This window comes from Cavia porcellus, unplaced genomic scaffold (genome assembly GCF_034190915.1).
Source record: "Cavia porcellus strain 051 isolate PalLab524CR breed Dunkin Hartley unplaced genomic scaffold, mCavPor4.1 scaffold_12, whole genome shotgun sequence".
In the NCBI taxonomy this organism is placed as follows: Eukaryota; Metazoa; Chordata; class Mammalia; order Rodentia; family Caviidae; genus Cavia; species Cavia porcellus.
The window spans coordinates 25,634,508-25,654,050 of NW_026947495.1; the positions used below are offsets into that span (position 1 = coordinate 25,634,508).

Sequence of the window (19,543 nt, forward strand, 5' to 3'; positions counted from 1 at the left end):
ACTTGGATTTTAGTTTAGTGTATGGTGAGAGATAAGAGTCTAAAAGCAGTCTTCTGCATATGGATAGCCAGGTTTTCCCAGTACCACTTGGTAAAGAGGTAACTTTTCTGCCAGTGTTTTTTACCCATTTTTCAAAGTTGGTTTCTACGTCCTCTATTCTCTGTACATATAATGCTTTTTTTTAACACTGCCTTTGCAGTATAATTTGAAATCTAGAATTTGCCTCTTGCTTGGCTCTTGTTACCCAGAATTGCTTTTGCTATCCTGAATCTCAAGTCTCTTATTTCATATGAATTTCAGGATTGTTGTCTCCTGTTCTGTGAAGAATGCAATTGGTATTTTGATTGGGATTATAGTAAATCTGTGTATCAGCTTTGGAAGTATCATCATCATCCCCTCCCGCTTTTTTTCTCCTTCCTTTTAATAGGGTCTTACTGTGTAGTCTAGGCTGGCCTTGAACTTGCAGCAGTCCTCCTGGCTCAGTGTCCCAAGTGCTGGGATTATAGACATTATGTCCCCATACCTGGCTAGTATGACCGTTTTTACCATGTTGGTTCTGCCTATCCAGAAACATGAGATACCCATTTTCTGATGTCCTTTTCAATCTTCTTTTTCAGCGTACTATAGTTTTTGTTGTAGAGGTTATTTCCTTGGTTGGATTAATTCCTGAGTATTTTTATGCAATTTTTGACTAATACTTTTCCTAATTTCTTTCTTGGTGAGATTATTACTGTTATACAGGAATGCTGTTTTGAATCCTATTCCACTACTGAATTTGGTTGTTAATTGTAAGAACTTTGGTGGACTCTTTTGGGTCTTCTATGTAGAGAATCATGTCATCTGCAAATAATTATAATTTGACTTTTCCTGCATATATTTCTTTTCTTTCTCTCGTCTGAATGTTGTATCTAATGTTTTGAGAACTATGTTGAAGAACTGTGATGTGAACATTCTCGTGTCGTTCCTCATGTTAGGAGAAAAACTGAGTTTTTTCCCATTTAATACAATGTTGGCTGTTGATTTATCATAAATCCCCTTTATTAGTGAAAAAACATCTTTCATCTGTTTTCTTTACAGTTTTTATCCTCAGTGGATATTTGATGTTTGTCAAAGGCTTTTTCTGTGTCTATTGAGGTGATCATGTGATTTTTTTTTTTTTATCCTCCTCTTTATGTGATGTGTTACATTGATTGATTTGCGTATGTCAAACCATCCCTCTACCCCTGGGATGAAACCTACTTGGTCATCATGTATGATCTTTTTTATTTATTGTATTGTTTGCCTGTATCTTGTTGAGGATTTTTGCATGTATGTTCCTTAAGATTGACCTGTAGTTCCTTTTTATGGCTGGCATTATCCTCTTCTGGTTTTGGGAAAAGGGTAATGCCAGCTTTCAGGAATGATTTGGTTTTCCAGGAATGATTTTAGTTTCATTAATTTAGTGATAAATTTGTAAGGTCCTAAGCTTTTCTTGCTAAATTAGTAGTTTTTGTTGTTATTGTTCAATTTCTATAGTGAATATTGGATTATTCTAAGTTTTTGTATCTATATGTAGATGTATATAGGAATCTGTTTCTTAGAAATTCTCCAATTTATTGAGAATAGATCCTCAAAATAGTTTTGAGTTTTGTAGATTTGGGCAGTCTATTATGATTTTGCCTTTTTTATTTCTAATTTCATTGATTTTGCTGTTTTGCTAAGATTGGTTAAATTCTTTCAAAGAACCAGCTCTTTAGTTCATTTGGTTCATTGTATGAATTTTTAGTCTCAGTTTCATTAATTCCTACTCTGATCATTATAATTTCATTCTTTGTATTAGCTTTGGATTTGGATTGTTCTTGTTTTCTAAGAACTTGAGTTGCATCATTCGTTTTATTAGAACTCTTTTTCTGATATGGGCATTCACAGCTATGAACTTTTCCTTACATGTCATAAGTTCCGTGATATTTTACTGGCATTATCATTTGTCTCTAGGAACTAATGTGTTAGCATTTTTTGTAACCCATTGATTATTCAAGAATATATTATTTTTCTCCATATGTTTGCATAATTTCTCTGATTTCATTTGATTTCTAGTTTCATTGTACCATGGTTGATAATATATATGGAATAATCTTATTTCTTTTGCTTTGTTCCTCCTGCTCCTTTTTGATTGGTTGATTGATTGTGGGGGAGTTTTGGGGGGGTTTTGTTTTTGTTTTGAAACAGGGTCTCACAGTACAGTTTAGGCTGATCTTGAACTCACTGTACAGCCCAGGCAGGTCTCAAATTCACAGCAGTCCTCCTATCTCAGCCCTCAAATCCTGGGATATGTGCATGTGCTACCATGCTCAGCTCTTTTGCATGTATTTAAGCATATTTTATTTCCCCATCCTTAGAAAGTCTTCTGATCTTCTGTAAATGTTTTTCTACCAATACTTCTGATTTTTCATTAACATTAGTCATTTTTGCATTAACAAACAGCTGCTAGATCTATTTTTCATGTTCTGTTGTTTTAAAGGTACAGCATCTCTGAATAATTGGTCTCTGAAAGTAGGCCTCACTTGTAGTTCTGACATTTAGTCATACATTGGTCACTTTTCAATAGATTTTTTTTTTTATTGTCCTGGATATCTGCTTAGTATCTTTTTATGGGCTCCTAGTTCTTTGCTAAACTTGTCATTTATGTTTTATATCATTTTCTTTAGCTCATCTAGCTTTTTCTTAATGTATTCTGTAATCTTGCTGGTTTTGTTTATTAAATTCATTGTTTAGTTATGTTATCTTCTAGCTGGTTGAACACCATATTGTGTTCTATTATCTTTTCAAATAATTTATAGTTCCTTTTCTTGGTGCTGATTCAAAATGCCCACAGCCTAAAGTTGAGGGAGGAAAAGATTTGTTTTGGCTTGCAATCTGTAGAAGTTTCCATCCATAATCAGCAGGCTTCAAAGTAGTATGGCATGGCAGAGGGGCATTGCAGAGAAGAAGCTATTCATGATGGGCAAGAAGCATAAAGCAATAAAAGATGAGCAACCACAGCAGCCCTCTGTTCTTTGTATTCCTTCCAGGTTGTGAGCAGGTAGCACTCACACTGAAGGAGGGCCTTCCCATTGTCCATTCTCAAAAGTATGCTAAACTAATGAGTGGATTAATTTAGTAATCACCCGCTTGATGCCAGCATCACACGCTTTAGATCCAGCCCCCTTTTGAACAACTTAATCTGTGACTGCATGGTTTTTGGGGGGGACATCTAGACACAAGCTTAAACAGTGTCTTGATTTCTTTCCTTTCCGTGTGCCCCCATGGATCAGCTTTTAGGGAGTTATTAGAGACTTTTTTTTTTTTTTTTTTTTTTTTGCCTTCTTGTGTTTCTATTGTATTTTTTGATTGTTTTTTTTTTTTTTTTTTTTTTTTTTTTTTTTTTTTTGCTGACATTTGCATGTTGATTACACTAGAAGAACTTTGTTGCCAGTAGGGAGATCCTTTTAGTTAATGTTAATGTCTGCTTTTCAATGTTGCACTCTGGATGTGACCAACTGTAGGCCTTTGCCTCTGTACTCCAGCTAATTTAGGAAGAGACAATGCAGAGTAACTGGCCCAGCTCCCAATTCTGTAGAAATAGACAGCAGTATTGTTAGGAACACAAAAGTAATCCAGATATTGGCATAGAAAGAAAACCTGTTGGTAGCAACAACTGTGCCACCTTGGTAGTAATAGTAAAATCACCATCAATAATAGTGTCAAAAAGAAACTGGAGACTGATAACATAAGAACCAATAGTGTACCATTCAAAACTATAGAGAAGAGACTAATGTATAAAAACTGGGACAAATCAAATTTTGACATAGAGGAATAAAAGCAAATTAATAGAATTGGATAAACTAGCAAAAGAACAAACAAGAAAAAATTTCTTATTCTCTTAATTTGTACTGCATTTTTCAGCGTGAATTAAGCCAACTCTCTGAAATGTAATGAAGTGTCCAAGTTTATGTGGATAAGAAAAGAACTAAAATGCCAAACTGAGTTAGTGACATTTTCTATAACAGTATAATGCCACTGTTTTGGGTGCAGCAAAATTAAGGATATACAGCACTTTTTAATATTGTACTGAGGTTTTGATTCCATTGGTTCAGATGTGATGATGTTTCTTTTCTGTGTTATGAGTTACTGGCTACTACTCTTTGTCTTTCCACATATCTAAATTCTTCCCTTACTCTAAAACCTTTCTGTGAGCCTTTACTGGGGTTATACCACTGTCACTTTTTAAACTGTAACCTTATGCAAATAATTTATTAAAACTAATTCCTTAGTCTTAGTTGAGTTTCTTGGGGCAGTTAAGGGACAGGGGAAGAATGACATCTTTAATCTATAGTACCTAAAGAATGAAACACAAGAATGGATTAGAATGAGCCTATTGGTAATGTAAACTTAGTAAAGCAAACTATTGGTAAAGCAAACTTAAAAGAATTTGCTTTGGGAACTTTTCTCAGTTGGTAGAATTTGAAGCTGAAGAGCAAATAAAAAGTCATGGTTAACTATTAAATACAAATGCATACCAAATTGTATGCATCAAAGGCAACTAAAATAGTAAGAACCAGAATGATTTCATTTGAAATTTGACTGATGCAACCACGTTCAATGACTTAATGATTACCCAGGCTTTTTTGTTAATTCAACTTGATCTTGCCTCCAACTATCAAGGTGGAAGCCAGCATTGGAGAATGAAAAATGTCAGCAGTGAGGGCAACATGACAGAGAGGGGACACAGCGGCCAGGAGTGGGCAGGAGAAAAGATGGAGAAAGAAGGGAGTCAAATCAAGAGGTAGGAATGGAAACACATAAAGGAATAGAGAGGGGGAGAAAAGAATATAGGTGTAAGTCATTGAAATAATGTCGTGTCATAATTTTAGTGTTTGAATATACTTAGCACTGCAAGAGAATCTTTAAATAGTTGTATTCAACCTTGGAAGAAAGAAGGTGAGCACGATAGAAATTTTTAAATAAAATGTTAAATCATTTTTTAAATTTATGATTAGTAGCAATACATGATTGTTTCTCAACATCGAAGTAATACTTGAATCATTCCTGTGGGACATTTTTCTCTGTGCTCTGCATATATAGTGTTAGTTCATTAATTCTCACCACAATTTTAGAACAAAAGCAAGTACTATTTCTCACATTTTTATACATGCAGAAACTGAGCCACAAAAAGAATAAGTAATTTTCCTAGACTAATCAAGTAACAGAGCCAGGATTTCAGAGACAGTCTGACTACTGTGTCACCACTGGCTTCATCAGTCTCCCTGTCCCTACCCCTGATTTGTATGTGTATTTCTTTAGAAATTTGTCTTATTTTGAAATAAACTTATTTAATCAAACAAGCCAAAATGATAATCTATGTCTAGTCTTCCTCTAACAGTATCAGTGTGGCCAGCTGTGGTGGCACATGCCCATAATCCGAGTACTCAGGAGGCTGAAGCAAGAGGATAATTGTGAGTTCCAGACCAGCTTGGGCTACAAAGTGAGCTCAAGGCAGGCCTGAACTGCATAGTGAGACCCTGCCTCAAAAATAAACAAACAAATAAATAAATAAATAGTGTGAGCTTCAGCTTCAAATCAAGTTTGTGCATGCCAGTAAATGTTTATTGTCTGTAAAAGTATGCTCATTTTTAAAGGCCATAGAGCAACTAATAATACCTATATTTTTATTACCAAACCTTTTGGAATTCTTTTTAAGCCTCACAATAAATTCTGCCTAGTACCTAGGTATAGTATTAGTCATACTTAAAATTAAAAGCTCACATGGAGATTCACCAAGTGTCTAAAAAGATGTTTTGTTCTGTTCTATTTTTGACACCTCTGGTGAAGTAAAATATTTATAAATTATGGAGGAGGAAATTTGAATGGAATTAATGGATTTTACCAGTAACTTCAGAAAAATGTTAGGTATTAGTGTTGTGCTAGAGAAAGATGAGAATTGAGAGAAAAAAAAGGCTTCTGTGAGGAGTGGAGTCAGTAAACCAGGAATGTATATTGATAATTGTTGTTTTGCTTACTGAATACTTAATGTTTAGAATTATTTATAGAACTTTATAGAGTCATTAGTGCTCATTCTCTGTTTCCTTTGACATTATCTTAGAAGAAAAGCTGTGTAGTTTAAAAGATTTTATATCTATATATTGAGGGTTACAGTTACTACTGATTGAAAAAGTAAGAAGAGGATAGAGCTATGATTTGGAATCCTTTAAGGTTTACCAGGAAAAGTTCATTGGGGACTTACATTAAGTGCTTTTGTGGTAAAGAAGACAAATGCTGAGGCCCAGCATGGTGACACACATCTGCAATGCCAGCACTCAGGAGGCTGAGGCAAAAGGATTACAGAGTTTTGAGGACAAGTTGCACTTCGTAGCAAGACACTGTCTCAAAAAAGAAAAGAAAGCAAGCAAGTAAAAGAGGAAAAATTCTGTATCATCTGGTACTTAGTGGGAAAAAATTTAAGTATTGCTTCATTCTTTGTTTTAGCATTTAAAGGTTGGATTAGGTATGCTTCCCTTAGTCATGAACAAGATATTAAGTGTGGTTGTAGAACACTAAATATGTTCATTTTATTAAGTGTTTCTTGAATTTCTTATGTAGGCATTCACTCTTAGGTTTTCATTGTAGTATTTGAAATATTTCTGTATTTCTATATTTGATTTCTATATCGGTGTCTTTATACACTATCCATATCTAATATAAACTCACTGCTGTTTCAGACTGACTCTCAAGCATTCTTTTTCTTTCCTGTCTTTTTCATGTTTTAATTTTTAAAGGGGGGGAGTAAGCTGAAATCTGTATTGAAATTAAACAGCTTATTTAGGGTGACATTTCTGGTTGTTGAGAGTAGTAATAGCTTTCTGTCACTCTTAATGAAAAACTGGTGGTCCTTATATTTTGGCTCATGGCTCTGGAATTTCTATCTCTTGGCCTCATTGCTTTGGGAATTTGGTAAAGGCAGCATGTCATGATAGAGCAAATTGTTCATTCATGACCAGAAAGCAAAGAGAAAACAGAAGCAAGATCCCACAATCCCTTTGGGAGAGATGGCCCCTATGACCTAAGAACCTCCTACTAGCTCCTACCTTCTAGAGATTCATAGCACATAGTATGCCCACCCTAAGGACTAGACCTTTTACAACATGGATTTTGGGGATACATTCAGTTGCCACTCTACAGAAGGAGCCAAATTCATTTTATTTTAGATCTATTTTAAGTTTTGTGCCATAAAAAGGAAACTCCTTGGAGTCATTTTTATTCCATTTGTTCATCTGCAAATGCACTTGTAGTACAGAAAGTCTTCAAAATCCTGTGATTAAATTTTACAGCTTTTTTTTAGTTGAGGGGGTGCCAGGAATTGAACTTAGGACCTCATGCTTACCAGGCTGGCACTGCACCACTGAGCTATATCCCTCAGAAAAGGTTCTACCTTCTCTGTATCAGAAATTTTCTCTTTATGTAAGAATTTTGCCTTTGTGCACCTCCTGTTTGGTGTTACTTCAGTAGTGATTGATGAGATGTAAGATACAGTGAAACCTAGACAAATAAGTACCTGAATCTTAACATTTAGAAATTATCTTTCCATGAGGAATTTATGTGTAATCTTAAAGACATTTGAGTTCAAAGTATGTCTAGTTTCTGAATCATTCCTGGTTTATTACTAATTTGGGGGTAAATATTCAAAAGTCATGTTTCTCTAAGTCATTCTTTGTAGTGCTGTGTTCTTGTACTTCTGTGTCAAAAACCTAACTTACACAGGTAAATGGATGCAACTTGAGACCTTACTCATAAGTGAAATTAAATTCACATTTATAAATACCATATAGTCTCCCTGGTGTGAGAAACTGAAAGATTAAGTAGGTCCAAAATGTACAACAGGCATTGTGAAATGGGAAGAAATTGTTAAAAAGAAAGAAGGAATAGAATTGGGGGAAAGAAAGGAAGGGAAAAGGGGGGAAAAAATTCAAGATAGTTATTCTACTAATATTTCTCAGTTCATTGAAAAGAAACGTTTGTGTTGATAGCCTTTGGAGAATTGTTTATGCCTGTATCTCATACTCTTGCGTCACTACTTGAAAGGTTGCCACAACCTGTGCAGCTCTTGAGCTTCTTGGGGTAAAGGACCACGAGAGGTTGAGAAAACAGAGATAATGATGGAGTTAGAAGGAGGCTACTCTCTGGATAGCAGGAAAGGAACTGCCCCTCACTGTATGGGCATTTATCTATACATTTAGCAACACAGTGTTATGTGGGATCCCTTTGCCTGGCAACCCATTGCATGGATTGTCTTAAGGGTCTTAGTGTTTTTCTGGGCTGAAGCAGCTTCAGTGGGTTGCCCTAAGCGGTCTTTGTTCTTGGGATGGCGTGTCCCTGCCCTGCCTATGTGGTTAATTTCCAGCTTCAGTGACTCCCAACACATATCTCATACTCCTGAGTAACTACTTTAAAGATAATAATACACAATGTTACATTACACAAAATAACAGAACACAAATTGCTGTTCTATTGTTAGGAAGTTTTACTTTATTTCTCATTTAAAAAAGAAAGAACCAAACTTAACTCTAAAAACTTTAAATAAAAAAAGCTATTTTCTGGATCTCCATTTAGCAAAATTCCTATTGGTACTGGTTTATATTACATGAGTATGCCCTGATTTTTAGCTGAATTCCCACCTTATTTCGCTGTATGAATTCTTTGTTTTTTGGTTTTGAGGTTTTTTCTGTTTCTTTTGGTTTGGTTTCTTTTCTTCTTTTCTTAAACAAGATTGTGTGGCTGTTAGCCATGGAATGAAATACTGCTTTACTTATATGACCATTAGAAAGTGGTGACTTTACATAGGGATATAGTGAATATACTTTACCCCCCTTTTTATCTTTTTTTAAAGCATACCATCGTCTTTCCACGAGTTGGGTTTTTTTTTTTTTTTTAATACTTACATGATGTGCAAAGTAATAGTGCTTAAACTTTCGTTTAGCTAAAGTATAAATGTTTCCTTCCTTTGCTATTCCACTTGCAAAAGAAGTAAAACAAATTTTATACACTGGGATAGCTAGTTGTATTTATTAAAACTCTGGGTATGGAATGATAGTAGAGCCCATGCTTAGTGTACATAAGGCCTTGCGTTCAATCTCAGCACCAAAAAAAAAGACATCAATTTTGTCATAGCCCAATATAGAAAATATACTATTAATATTGCATTCCTTCCTTACGAGCCTCCCTCATTAAAGAGTAGAGGATTTTCCCCAAATGTACTTAATTTTTAAATTGGATTTTTCTATTTTCTGCAGATAATATCACCTACTGCATTATTTTTGGCTGCAAAAGTAGAAGAACAGGCTCGCAAACTTGAACATGTTATCAAAGTAGCACATGCTTGCCTTCATCCCCTAGAGCCACTGCTGGATACAAAATGTGATGTATGTAAAATTCATTTTTTGGGTTTTCTTTTGTAAATTTGAAACTTGCTGTTTATTTTTATTGCCACTTGGAAATAATAACAGGCAGCCACCTGGCAGAAGCAGCTTGTGAATTTGGATGTCATTCTGAATAAGGTTTTAATTAAAAGTCATTTTAATTATTTCATATTTTGTTGTTTATTCTCACAGCAAATTGTGATATATGTAGAGCGTAAGACATGATAGGTCTACATTACTGGAGACCAGAAGTCAAATAACTCTTAAATGATTAACAGATACAGGAATAGAAAAATACTGAATTACTTCTAGACTAGCAATTAGTCTTTTTAAAGAATTGTTCTATGTAGGGGACAGTGATACAGTGCCTGCCTAGCAGGTGCAAGGTGCTGAGTTCAATACCCGGTACCAAACAAACAGGAAAGAATTATTCTATTAAAAATAGAAGCAGGAATTGTATGCTTTTAAAATAATTTTCCTACCATTACTATAAAAGGTTATTGGGAACCTTTATCCATTTTGTGATTAAAGATTATGTTAATTCATTTTGAGTTAGGTCAATTAATGTCCAGATTAATTTGAACTCTGATAGAAATGTGTCTGATTTTATTAATGAAAAGCCTTGTCGTAGATGTTGGCTTTAAGAAAGTAAGATATTGATGTAATGAAGAACTTGTGATTATTCAAAGATAGTTCTTAAAGTTTCTCTTGCTGTTTCAGACTTAAGATTATTTCTAATGAATGCTTGGATTTATTGCTTAGATACTACAAATCCAGTAAAAGTCAGTTTAGTCACCTTTCAGAATGGAGCATAAATAAAATTTCAGGTGCCTTCAGTATCTGAGTTTAATAATAAGTCCTTACAAAATGATTATGTATGTGTAATATATTATTTCTTTACCATCTGGGTTAGTTGTGATCTGAGAATAGGATGGCAGAAAGTTTTATTCTAAATATTGCAGCAGAATAATTTCTTGAAATTTAGGGAGGAAATTCTCTAACATTTATGTCTCTGGATATGCTGTTCTGATGTTTTATATCAGAATTTATTTAATCTAGAAATTTGAGGCTTAGTCATCTTCCCTAAGATGACAATTCTGAAAATACTTCTTTACTTTGATCCGGGAATTGCCACATGAAGTGGCACAATCTGAATTAGCAAACCGTAGTGCTTCTCTAGATAAAGTTCTTACAGTGATGTTGAACCTTTTAGAGCTTTCAATGCCATAAGTTTACCACCAGTGAGTAGATCGTATAGATCTTGTTTTGTTTTATTTTTGAAATAAGATCTCATATGTAATTCAGGCTATCCTTGACTCATTGTATAACCCACATTGGCAGCCTCAAACTCTCAGCAATTATTCTTCCTCAGCCTCTTGAGTGCTGGGATCATGGGCATGGGCATGTGCTACTATGTGTGCCCAGTGTAGATCTCCTTTTCAGTTAGCCTCCCTTTATGTGTTACTGTCTCTGGGGGTGGGGTTTATTTTGCCTTTGTTTGCATGCCCTGTAGTAGAAAGTGATTTAGTTTAGACTTGTCACAGCAATTAGATATTCCTCATCTCCCTCACTTTATTTCCTCCTTATTCTTAAGCTACTGTAGTTCTTTTATAGTCAGTCTGTAATTGCAGGAGAGCTAAGTCAGTTACTCTAATTAGTGTTGCATTTTTCTTAAGCATTTTATTATTTTTATCTGGCAGGCTTACCTTCAGCAGACTCAAGAACTGGTTTTACTTGAAACCATAATGCTACAAACACTAGGTATGTACTTACCTCAATTATTTTGTGTTCTTCAGTGTAATATTGTAAATATGTATGATTTGTAGAATAACTTTATTATTGAAGAAAGTTATTTTCAGACAGGTTTTTAGACCCAAATACTATTACCTGGTTAAAAGGGAACCATTTTTCTAAAATTCAGTTTCATTTGGCATAATTAACTTAAATGGTAAACATAGCCTGAATGTGATTTCTTTGGTTTTGGGATCATTGAAGCACTGTGCTGGATTTGGACTAGAGAGTACTTCAGGGCAATTCTTGCTCTCAGAACTACTAGTATTTAATGAATATATCACATATTTTTTTTTAACTTGAAATAATAATTTAAATGCTCTTGTTCTAAAAGTTTTCTTTATATGCAAAGTTTACTCTTTCACTATACTAATGAAGAAAAAACAGACCTGAGATGGCTATGACTTGTTAAAATCATGTTCTATTTAAGGAAGAATATGGTAAGGTATGATAAGATAAATGTGCTTTCAAATGAGTCTAATTCTAAATCTGTAGACCCCTGACTTGCTCTGTATAAACTAGGGCAAAATTTCTTGACTTGTTATACTTCCCTTCTGTGGATGTGAAATAATAATATCTGCTTTATATCACAAAGGTAGATTCTTATTATAAAAACAGCTTGTTTAAAATATATATAATAAGACAAAAATAAAAGTGAGATTTACTTGGCATGTTGTCATTTTATACAAAATAATATGTTTGTGGTAAGTTATGAACACTTACATGATAGCATTTTAAATGAAAAATTACAAATTGCATAAAATATCTCTACATTATAACTACATTATCAGAAGATACTATAAAGTTTTGTTTTGGTGTTTTGCTTTGTTTCACTTTGTTTTGTTTTTGAGACAGGGCCTTGCTAAATTGCCTGGGCTGGGCCTAAACTTGTGATCATTGCATTTCAGCCTCCCTGAATACCAGCAATATAGACATGGACTACCATGCCTGGCTTATAAATTATTTTTATTATATAAAGAAATGTAAAGGCTGAAGTTACAGTTTATTGGGAGAATGTTCACACAGCATGTGCAAGACCTTAGGTTAGATTTCTAGTACCATTAAAAATAATAACAACATGAGGTCATTTGGTAGCTGGGCAAAGTGGTGCATGCCTATAATCTCAGGTCCTTGAGAAACTGAGGAAGGAGGATCACAAGTTTGGGGTCAGCCTGGGTAACCTTAGTAGACCCTGTCTTTAAAAGGAATATAGCTCAATGGTCTCCTGGATTTAATACTCAGAAAGAAGGGAAGTAATGTACATTGTTTATAGCACATTCTGAAACATGGAGACTGAATAACATTTTAAGGGAACATTAAAATAAAATTCTAGCTGAAATACCTCTATGGTTTTATAAAGTATTTTACATGTTTAATTGCAGAGGAAATAAAAATTACACAACTGCTTCATAAATCCAGATTACCCATTGTTACTTTTATTTACTTACTGCTTCTGAAGGCACTAGCCCCTTTTAATAAAAGAAAAAAACCTGATGTCAGAGATGGTTGATTGGACATTGAAAGATTTTCATCATTTTATCTTTGGTTTAGAAACATTGATTTAAAGAACTATGAGACCTACATAATTCACTTGCCATGATTTTTGGTACAGTAATAATGAAGTCTTAGTTATGAGCTATTTGAAACCTGTTAAACTGACACACAGTTAAGGGACTGTTATTGAAAAGTAATTTCTACCGTTGTCCAAGAGTTATGTTTATGAATAATGTTTTTTCCCATCTTCTGAAACAAAGATTCAGAATATTAGAAAAGATACTAACGTAGTTGAATACCCCGCATAAACTGTAGAAAATTTAATATATAATTGTTATTTGCTGTGATTTTAACTTGTTTTTAACTTAAAGATAATTCCAAGTTAGTTATTCAGAATTTTGAATAACACTACCCTTGTCATTAACTATTTTCCTAGTTGAAACATTGTAGTTCTCATTTTTAGAGGTGTAGTGAACAATATTGTACCTTCAAAAGTGATAGAGAAGCTTTAAAAATTTTGTCTTTAGGCTTATCTTAATTGCAAAGACAGTCTTACAGATTTATGGTTGTGTGGTAAATGGGTATTTCTCTAGCAAGCATGTAGTGGTAAGTGGTTGGGGAAAAAAATGCTTATAATTTCAGGTTTTGAGATCACCATTGAACACCCACACACAGATGTGGTGAAGTGCACCCAGTTAGTAAGAGGTAAGTCATCTTAGAAATTTTTAAAATAAATATTACTGCTTTTGTCATTTATAAGTGGTTTGGATGGTATTTTGTTCTTTGGTCTTTGGTTGAGTTTTATCAAAATAGGGTAAACATTATTTTGAAGCATTTTTTTAGTGTTCTGCATCTTGTTTCTACTCAAGCATTAGTTTCCTTTAAACTTGTATGAGAATATTGGTTCACTGAAAAATTGGAGGACTCCCAAGTAATAGGAATCCTTCCCCATTGGACTATACCACTCCCATCCCAGTTAGTATTTATATCGTAAACCATTAATACACTGGTGTGACTAGCACTGTTCATTTCTTATTGATACCAAACTTTCATTGTCTTCTTGGAAAGTGATAATAATTTAAGAATTTTGAAGTCAGGCTCTTACCTTTCAGATATCAGTTGCCTTTATTTAGTAATTTGTCATTTTTGGAAATAGTTTTCCCATATTCATTTAAATAAAATTGATTTACTACATTTTTAAAAAGTTCTTTAGCATTTCTAAAAAATGGTTTTCTTTTCCTTTAAATGGAAAAATAACTAAATCATACATTTTGTGATAAATAGGAATATGAAAGTTTTGTATATTTGCTTTATTGCACATAAAGCATGTGCTACATTTTTCTACTCATATCAGTAAATTGTGTGTATCTGTTGTTGTACTCCTAGAAATACTTTTTACATAGCTGCATGTCTGCCTCTTCTGCTTTCCTGTTACCCATTTGAAATGTTATATACTCACAGCAACCTTTCAGACCTCTAGTGTACTTTTTTCTCTTCCTTTTTAAATAAAATTTTGCAGTTTCATTCTTTTGCTCCCAGTCCTATAGGTTTACTGAAGGCAAAATGAGTAAGACTTTTGAAGGTCTTACTTTGTTTTTAGTGTTTATCTAAATATTCTCACATTTTATTCATCCTAAATTGAATTCATTTTATACTTAGATAATGTTTTACGTTGATTGCTTCTTTAAAAAAAAAAAAGATGATAAGTAAAGGATAGATGATAAACTGGGCGTAGTGGCACATGTCTCTAATCCCAGCACTCGGGAGGCTGAGGCAAAAGGATTGTTGTGAGTTCGAGACCAGCCTGAGCTACAGAGTTTGCTCAGTGCCAGCCTGAACGCATAGCAAGACTGTCTCAAGAAAGACAAAAAAAAAAAAAGAAGAGTAGATGGTAACTAAAGAATAGAATTCTAAAAAGATCTCATTTCCATTTTTATCTTAATAGCACACATTACCACTAGATCACTTTACACACTAGAATGTATTTAACTTACAGTTTTTAGTAATTATTATATAAATGTATTTTATAAAATATAAATATTCTGTAGTACACTCTCGCCCCCAGTATTACAGTGTAAGTACAGAATTATATAACTAATCATAGATGATGAATTAAGAAAAAAATTATAGTTTTATTTTCCTGAAGATTGCAAAGGACAAGCTAAGCTTTGTAAGAAAAATAGAACTATATAATCTACTCTAAGTTGAGAACCTAATGAAAAAGGGTATTAGATGAAGAAAGATATTAGTGTATGCTTTTAAAAATCATGTATGTATATTAGCTCATTAAGAAACAAAGCTAGATTTTAAATCATTCACAAAAGTTACAGATTTGATACATCAGACAAAAGAAAGCATTTAAATCTGATTCTGTCGTTACTACTAATGTTTAAAATGTGACATGCTTAAATTTGAGTTCAGACCATATATGTTATAATCTCATTTTGTCTGACTAACATTTCAGGTAACTATAATTATCTCTCACTCCATTTAAAAAAATGTTCTTTCATGTTTGGTGTCTGCTTTTCTTTGCTCTGTTACCACTTTCAACTAACAGAAGAACATTTCCCTTCCATTCTTAACAGTGATAGTAGATTATTGAATTTAGATACATTCCTAGGTGAAAACTGCTATAGCAATTTAAAGTGATTTTTCTTTTTCTATATGTTTTTATTACTTTGTGGGAGGGGTACATAAATTTAATTTCTGTAAAGTTCCCCCCTCCATGAGAAAGTTGATATTGTGCTACTTTGGTACAGAATTGGCTATTGTCATTTTCCAGGGACCTTTCATTTCTGTGATTTCTCCTTCCCTCCCCACCAGGAAAGAATGCCACACTTAAGTCACACTGCCTCCAAGACATCTGATGCTTTGACACTCTTCCTTAGTACAACTCTGCCAAACCCAAATCCCTTTTGTAAAACCCTTATGTTGATGATCCACATGGGGCAGCAGGGATTACAGGTGCCAAGAATAAGGGGGAGGTGGGATTTGAGCCCTGTTGCAGATGGGTGGCGTTGAGATGAACTAGTAGAGCAGTGGTTTTGAATGTATTCTGGGTAAAAATGAAACTATAGCAAGGATATTCCTGTTGGAAAGAATAATATCAAGCAGAAAAAGTTGGGGGGAGGCTGTTTTCAGTCCTTAAGAGACTGCTTAAAAATTGTTTTTCTGTTGGGGACCAGTGTTGAAGCATCCTGAATCACCCTTTAGGACTTATATCTTTTCTAAGTGTTATCCTTAATTGGATTCCATAAATTTTCTTTAAAAATAATACAGTGGCACTTATATCTACACACTTATGATGTTTCTAGGTTGTTTATTCTGTTGATGGTTAATAGCATGAAAAACTGATGAGCAGATTGTGCTCTCTGATTTTGGGAGGGTGGGGGCTTATTTTGTTTTATTTTATTTTGATGGAATTATTTAAGCCAACTTAAATGACTGAAGATTAAGTCTGGCAGGCAACTCTGTATTTTGTATTAGACTTCAAAAATCTTTTCTTCTTCTTCTTCTTCTTTTTTTTTTTTTAAATCCAGGAGAATGCTTTATTTCAACTTTTAGCTGACTAGATGCTTAACTTAGTAACAAGTTTAGCCCTTGTAACTGGCTAGCTAAAAGCAAATCGGCTTGTTTCTCAGATCTTTGGGGGATAGCAAGAAACATTTGAGTGAATGTTGTTGAAGATTTTCAGTAGTATAGAAAATGATGGCGCTCTTGTGATATTTGTAAGTAGTAAGTAAAATTTACTTTTTGTGTACAAATCTTTGAAGTTTTGTTGTGTTGAGAACTTTTTGATGGTAGCATGTTAATGCTGATAGTTTTGTCTTCGTTTTTTTTTTCTTTCTTACAGCAAGCAAGGATTTGGCACAGACATCCTATTTCATGGCTACCAACAGGTTGTTATCCTGACCCTCTTTGTTGCACTGTTGTAGCACACTATAGCTTCCTTTAATGCAGGGCCCCCTCAATGTGTCTCTTACCCTTGTTGCAACAGGAGACTGGACCATCTACTGTGGTGGTACCTTCCTGTTTGCTTTGCGGTGTATTGTACAAGGGACTTTGGGCACAGAGGGGTTAAATGCACAATGTGAAGTGTAGTGGTGCTTTCTGATGACATATTCTCGATTTGTGAGTGCATAAGTCTAAAAATTGGTAGCCTGAATAGCAGCTAAAGATTACAAAGAGCTAAACTTAACGTAGAAACTCGAGCAACTTGGTAAGTATAAAGCTATTTCTAGTTTACAATTATAGTTAAATGACAATTTTTTTTTAAATTTCACATTTATCCAATCTAAATAGTCATTAAAGTTTTTAAATAAATAAATTTATATAACTGGGGTGGGGGGGGTTCCAGATAATACAAACGAGAATTAGAAGTAGTCAAATTGTTCAATTCCTGGGTTTGCATAAATACAATTTTTACTTCTGTAAGTTTCAAAAATTTCCTTTTCAGTTTATATAAAACAAAAAATGGTATCTATGATCAGTAAGCATTTCATCAATTCTGAAACTAAACTGGAGAATTAAAGAACTTTATTATCTTAATATATAATTCTGTTCTAGGTTGATATTAAAGATTTAAATTTATTTTTTAAGTGTGCTGTTGGGAAAATGGACCAAACCAGTTTTGTGTGGTCCTTAATTTCTTGTGACCCTGATAAGTTTTATTTAAAATTTTGGATTGGCAGTACCAATATATTTTCTGAAATGTTGGAATTTAACTTCTATCCCTAGGAATTCTGAAGGGGAAAAGACAAATTTAAAACTTTGATCAGAAAGACTAACCCTTCTGTGTTGTGCTACCTGCCCCAATTTTAAGTATATAGTAAAAGAGTATTAGTATTTTTGTTAGCAATAATGGTCCATGAAGTTGTTTTTTCAAAAAGGTAAGTTCCCTGTGGGGCTTTGTTGGAAAAAACAGCACTTTATGTATATAAAAATGAGAAATGTTTTCTTTGATTTCCTAAAGAATTATGCCTTCGCCACATCAAATGTTATAATCCTTGGTTATGATGTGACATTGAAATTACTGTTTTACAAAGTCTTTTTAAATTATATTTTTGCCATGACATTAGACAAGAAATAAAAATACCAAAAATTCTTATTTGTGTCTAGTAATAACTGCAAATATACAATCTTCTTCTTTTTATAAAATACTCTGAATTTAGATATAAAAGCAAAAATTCTGGAATGCTAATATGTTAGTGATAGTAGAGTATCATGTAGTAGAGTACCATGAAGGGTGTGATTCATAATCTACATAGGTTTTTTTCAAATTAGCATTTTTGTTACTGTTAGCTTTTAATAAAATTTAAAAACCTAAAAATTTTATTTTTTTCTTTAATCTTACTTGTAAATATTTTTCTTTGTTTTACATATTTGAATTGTTATGGCACTCCATTTTCAAACCTGCTCTACAACAGTCTGCATCTTACAACCTTCTGTCTTCAGTACAAACCAACAGTGATAGCTTGTGTGTGCATTCATTTGGCTTGCAAATGGTCCAATTGGGAGATTCCTGTGTCAACTGATGGAAAGCATTGGTGGGAATATGTAGATCCTACAGTTACTCTAGAATTACTAGATGGTAAGTGGAAAAATTATTTTTTACTTAGAATTTTTTTAAACTTTTCATTATGGAAAATTTACTTCTCTATAGGTTATTTATTAATAATTGGATTTTAAAAGATAAAGACTCTAATCACATGATCAAGTCCATAGAATGAAAATAAGGTCCATCAGTCTAATGAAAAAACAAACAACTGAGTATATTAACCATCAATGTATATACAAGACAATTAGAATTAGAGCTAAATCATTAAAAAATAGGACTGGGAATGTAGCTCAGAGCCATTCCCAGTACTGCCAGAACGAAAGGAAAACTACAGGGTCCATTAAAAAAATGCATACATCAGGAATAAAAAACTTGTATAAATATTTTAATGATAAATTTATTGAAACATCATGAGATTAATAGAAGTTACCTTTGGCCTCTACAAAGTGGTGACCATTAGCGTCCAGACATTTCTTAGTACATTGAATTGTTGCTTGAATAACCTTGGTCATTGAGATTGCTGCTGTAAGGATTGGCAGGATAGTGAGCTTTCTGCATTATATGACGTACTTTAGGCTCCCCATCAGAGGGTAACACCATGTGTTTAAAAAAAAGTTAATACTATTTTCTTTTCCTGAAGTGTGTATGCATTTTTGGGTGACTATATATATAATGCCTTTTCAGGGTTTTTCAGAGAAGTATGATTTTTTTTTTTTTTTTTTTTTTGTCTTTTTCATCTTTATTGGTTCCGGGGATCGAACTCACGACTGCCTGCTTGCCAGGCAGGCGCTTATGCCGTTGAGCTAAATCCCCAACCCCTCAGAGAAGTATGATTTTAAATGCTATAGATTAATAGGATAAGCATACCCATTTAAAATACATAATTTTCAAATGTATAAACTAAGGCTCAGGCTGTAACTCAGTGGTAGAGCAAGTTTACATGTGTAAGACCCAGGGTTCAGTCACCTGCACTGCAAAATTATAAAAGTGTTGCTGTAAACTCAGAGTTGAGCATTAACTATAGAAGATACTAAACAATAAGCTAAAGATGTTTTTCTGGGTAACCTTTCTTGCTTTTTAGTGCCATTGTTGTCTTGCATTATTAAAAATGAATGGACAAGGGCAAATTGGGATACAAGTTTTATCAATTATAAGCCTGAAATTTAGGAATCTCCCAAATTTGATAAGAAAGGGATTTATCTAGTGAAAAAATAAAATGTTCAAACATGGGAGATTTGTGGGATTAAGACATTTTGATTAGGTGGTGTAG

General features: G+C 33.6%; 1 protein-coding gene across 9 annotated transcripts in view; it reads left to right on the top strand.

Moving 5' to 3' along the window:
• Ccnt2 (cyclin T2) overlaps positions 1 to 19,543 on the top strand; it is a 41,390-nt gene that overhangs the window by 12,013 nt on the left and 9,834 nt on the right. For 2 of the 9 annotated variants that reach the window (XM_005007708.4, XM_005007709.4), the window contains exons 3-7: positions 9,306 to 9,434; positions 11,132 to 11,192; positions 13,359 to 13,421; positions 16,570 to 16,615; positions 18,143 to 18,306. In XM_005007708.4, coding sequence (XP_005007765.1) covers positions 9,306 to 9,434; positions 11,132 to 11,192; positions 13,359 to 13,421; positions 16,570 to 16,615; positions 18,143 to 18,306 — 463 coding nt within the window. Of the gene's footprint in view, positions 1 to 3,406; positions 4,805 to 9,305; positions 9,435 to 11,131; positions 11,193 to 13,358; positions 13,422 to 16,256; positions 16,452 to 16,569; positions 16,936 to 18,142; positions 18,307 to 19,543 lie in introns of those variants that run through there. The other 7 variants (XM_063258979.1, XM_063258978.1, XR_216464.4 and 4 more) reach the window with 7 other exon arrangements.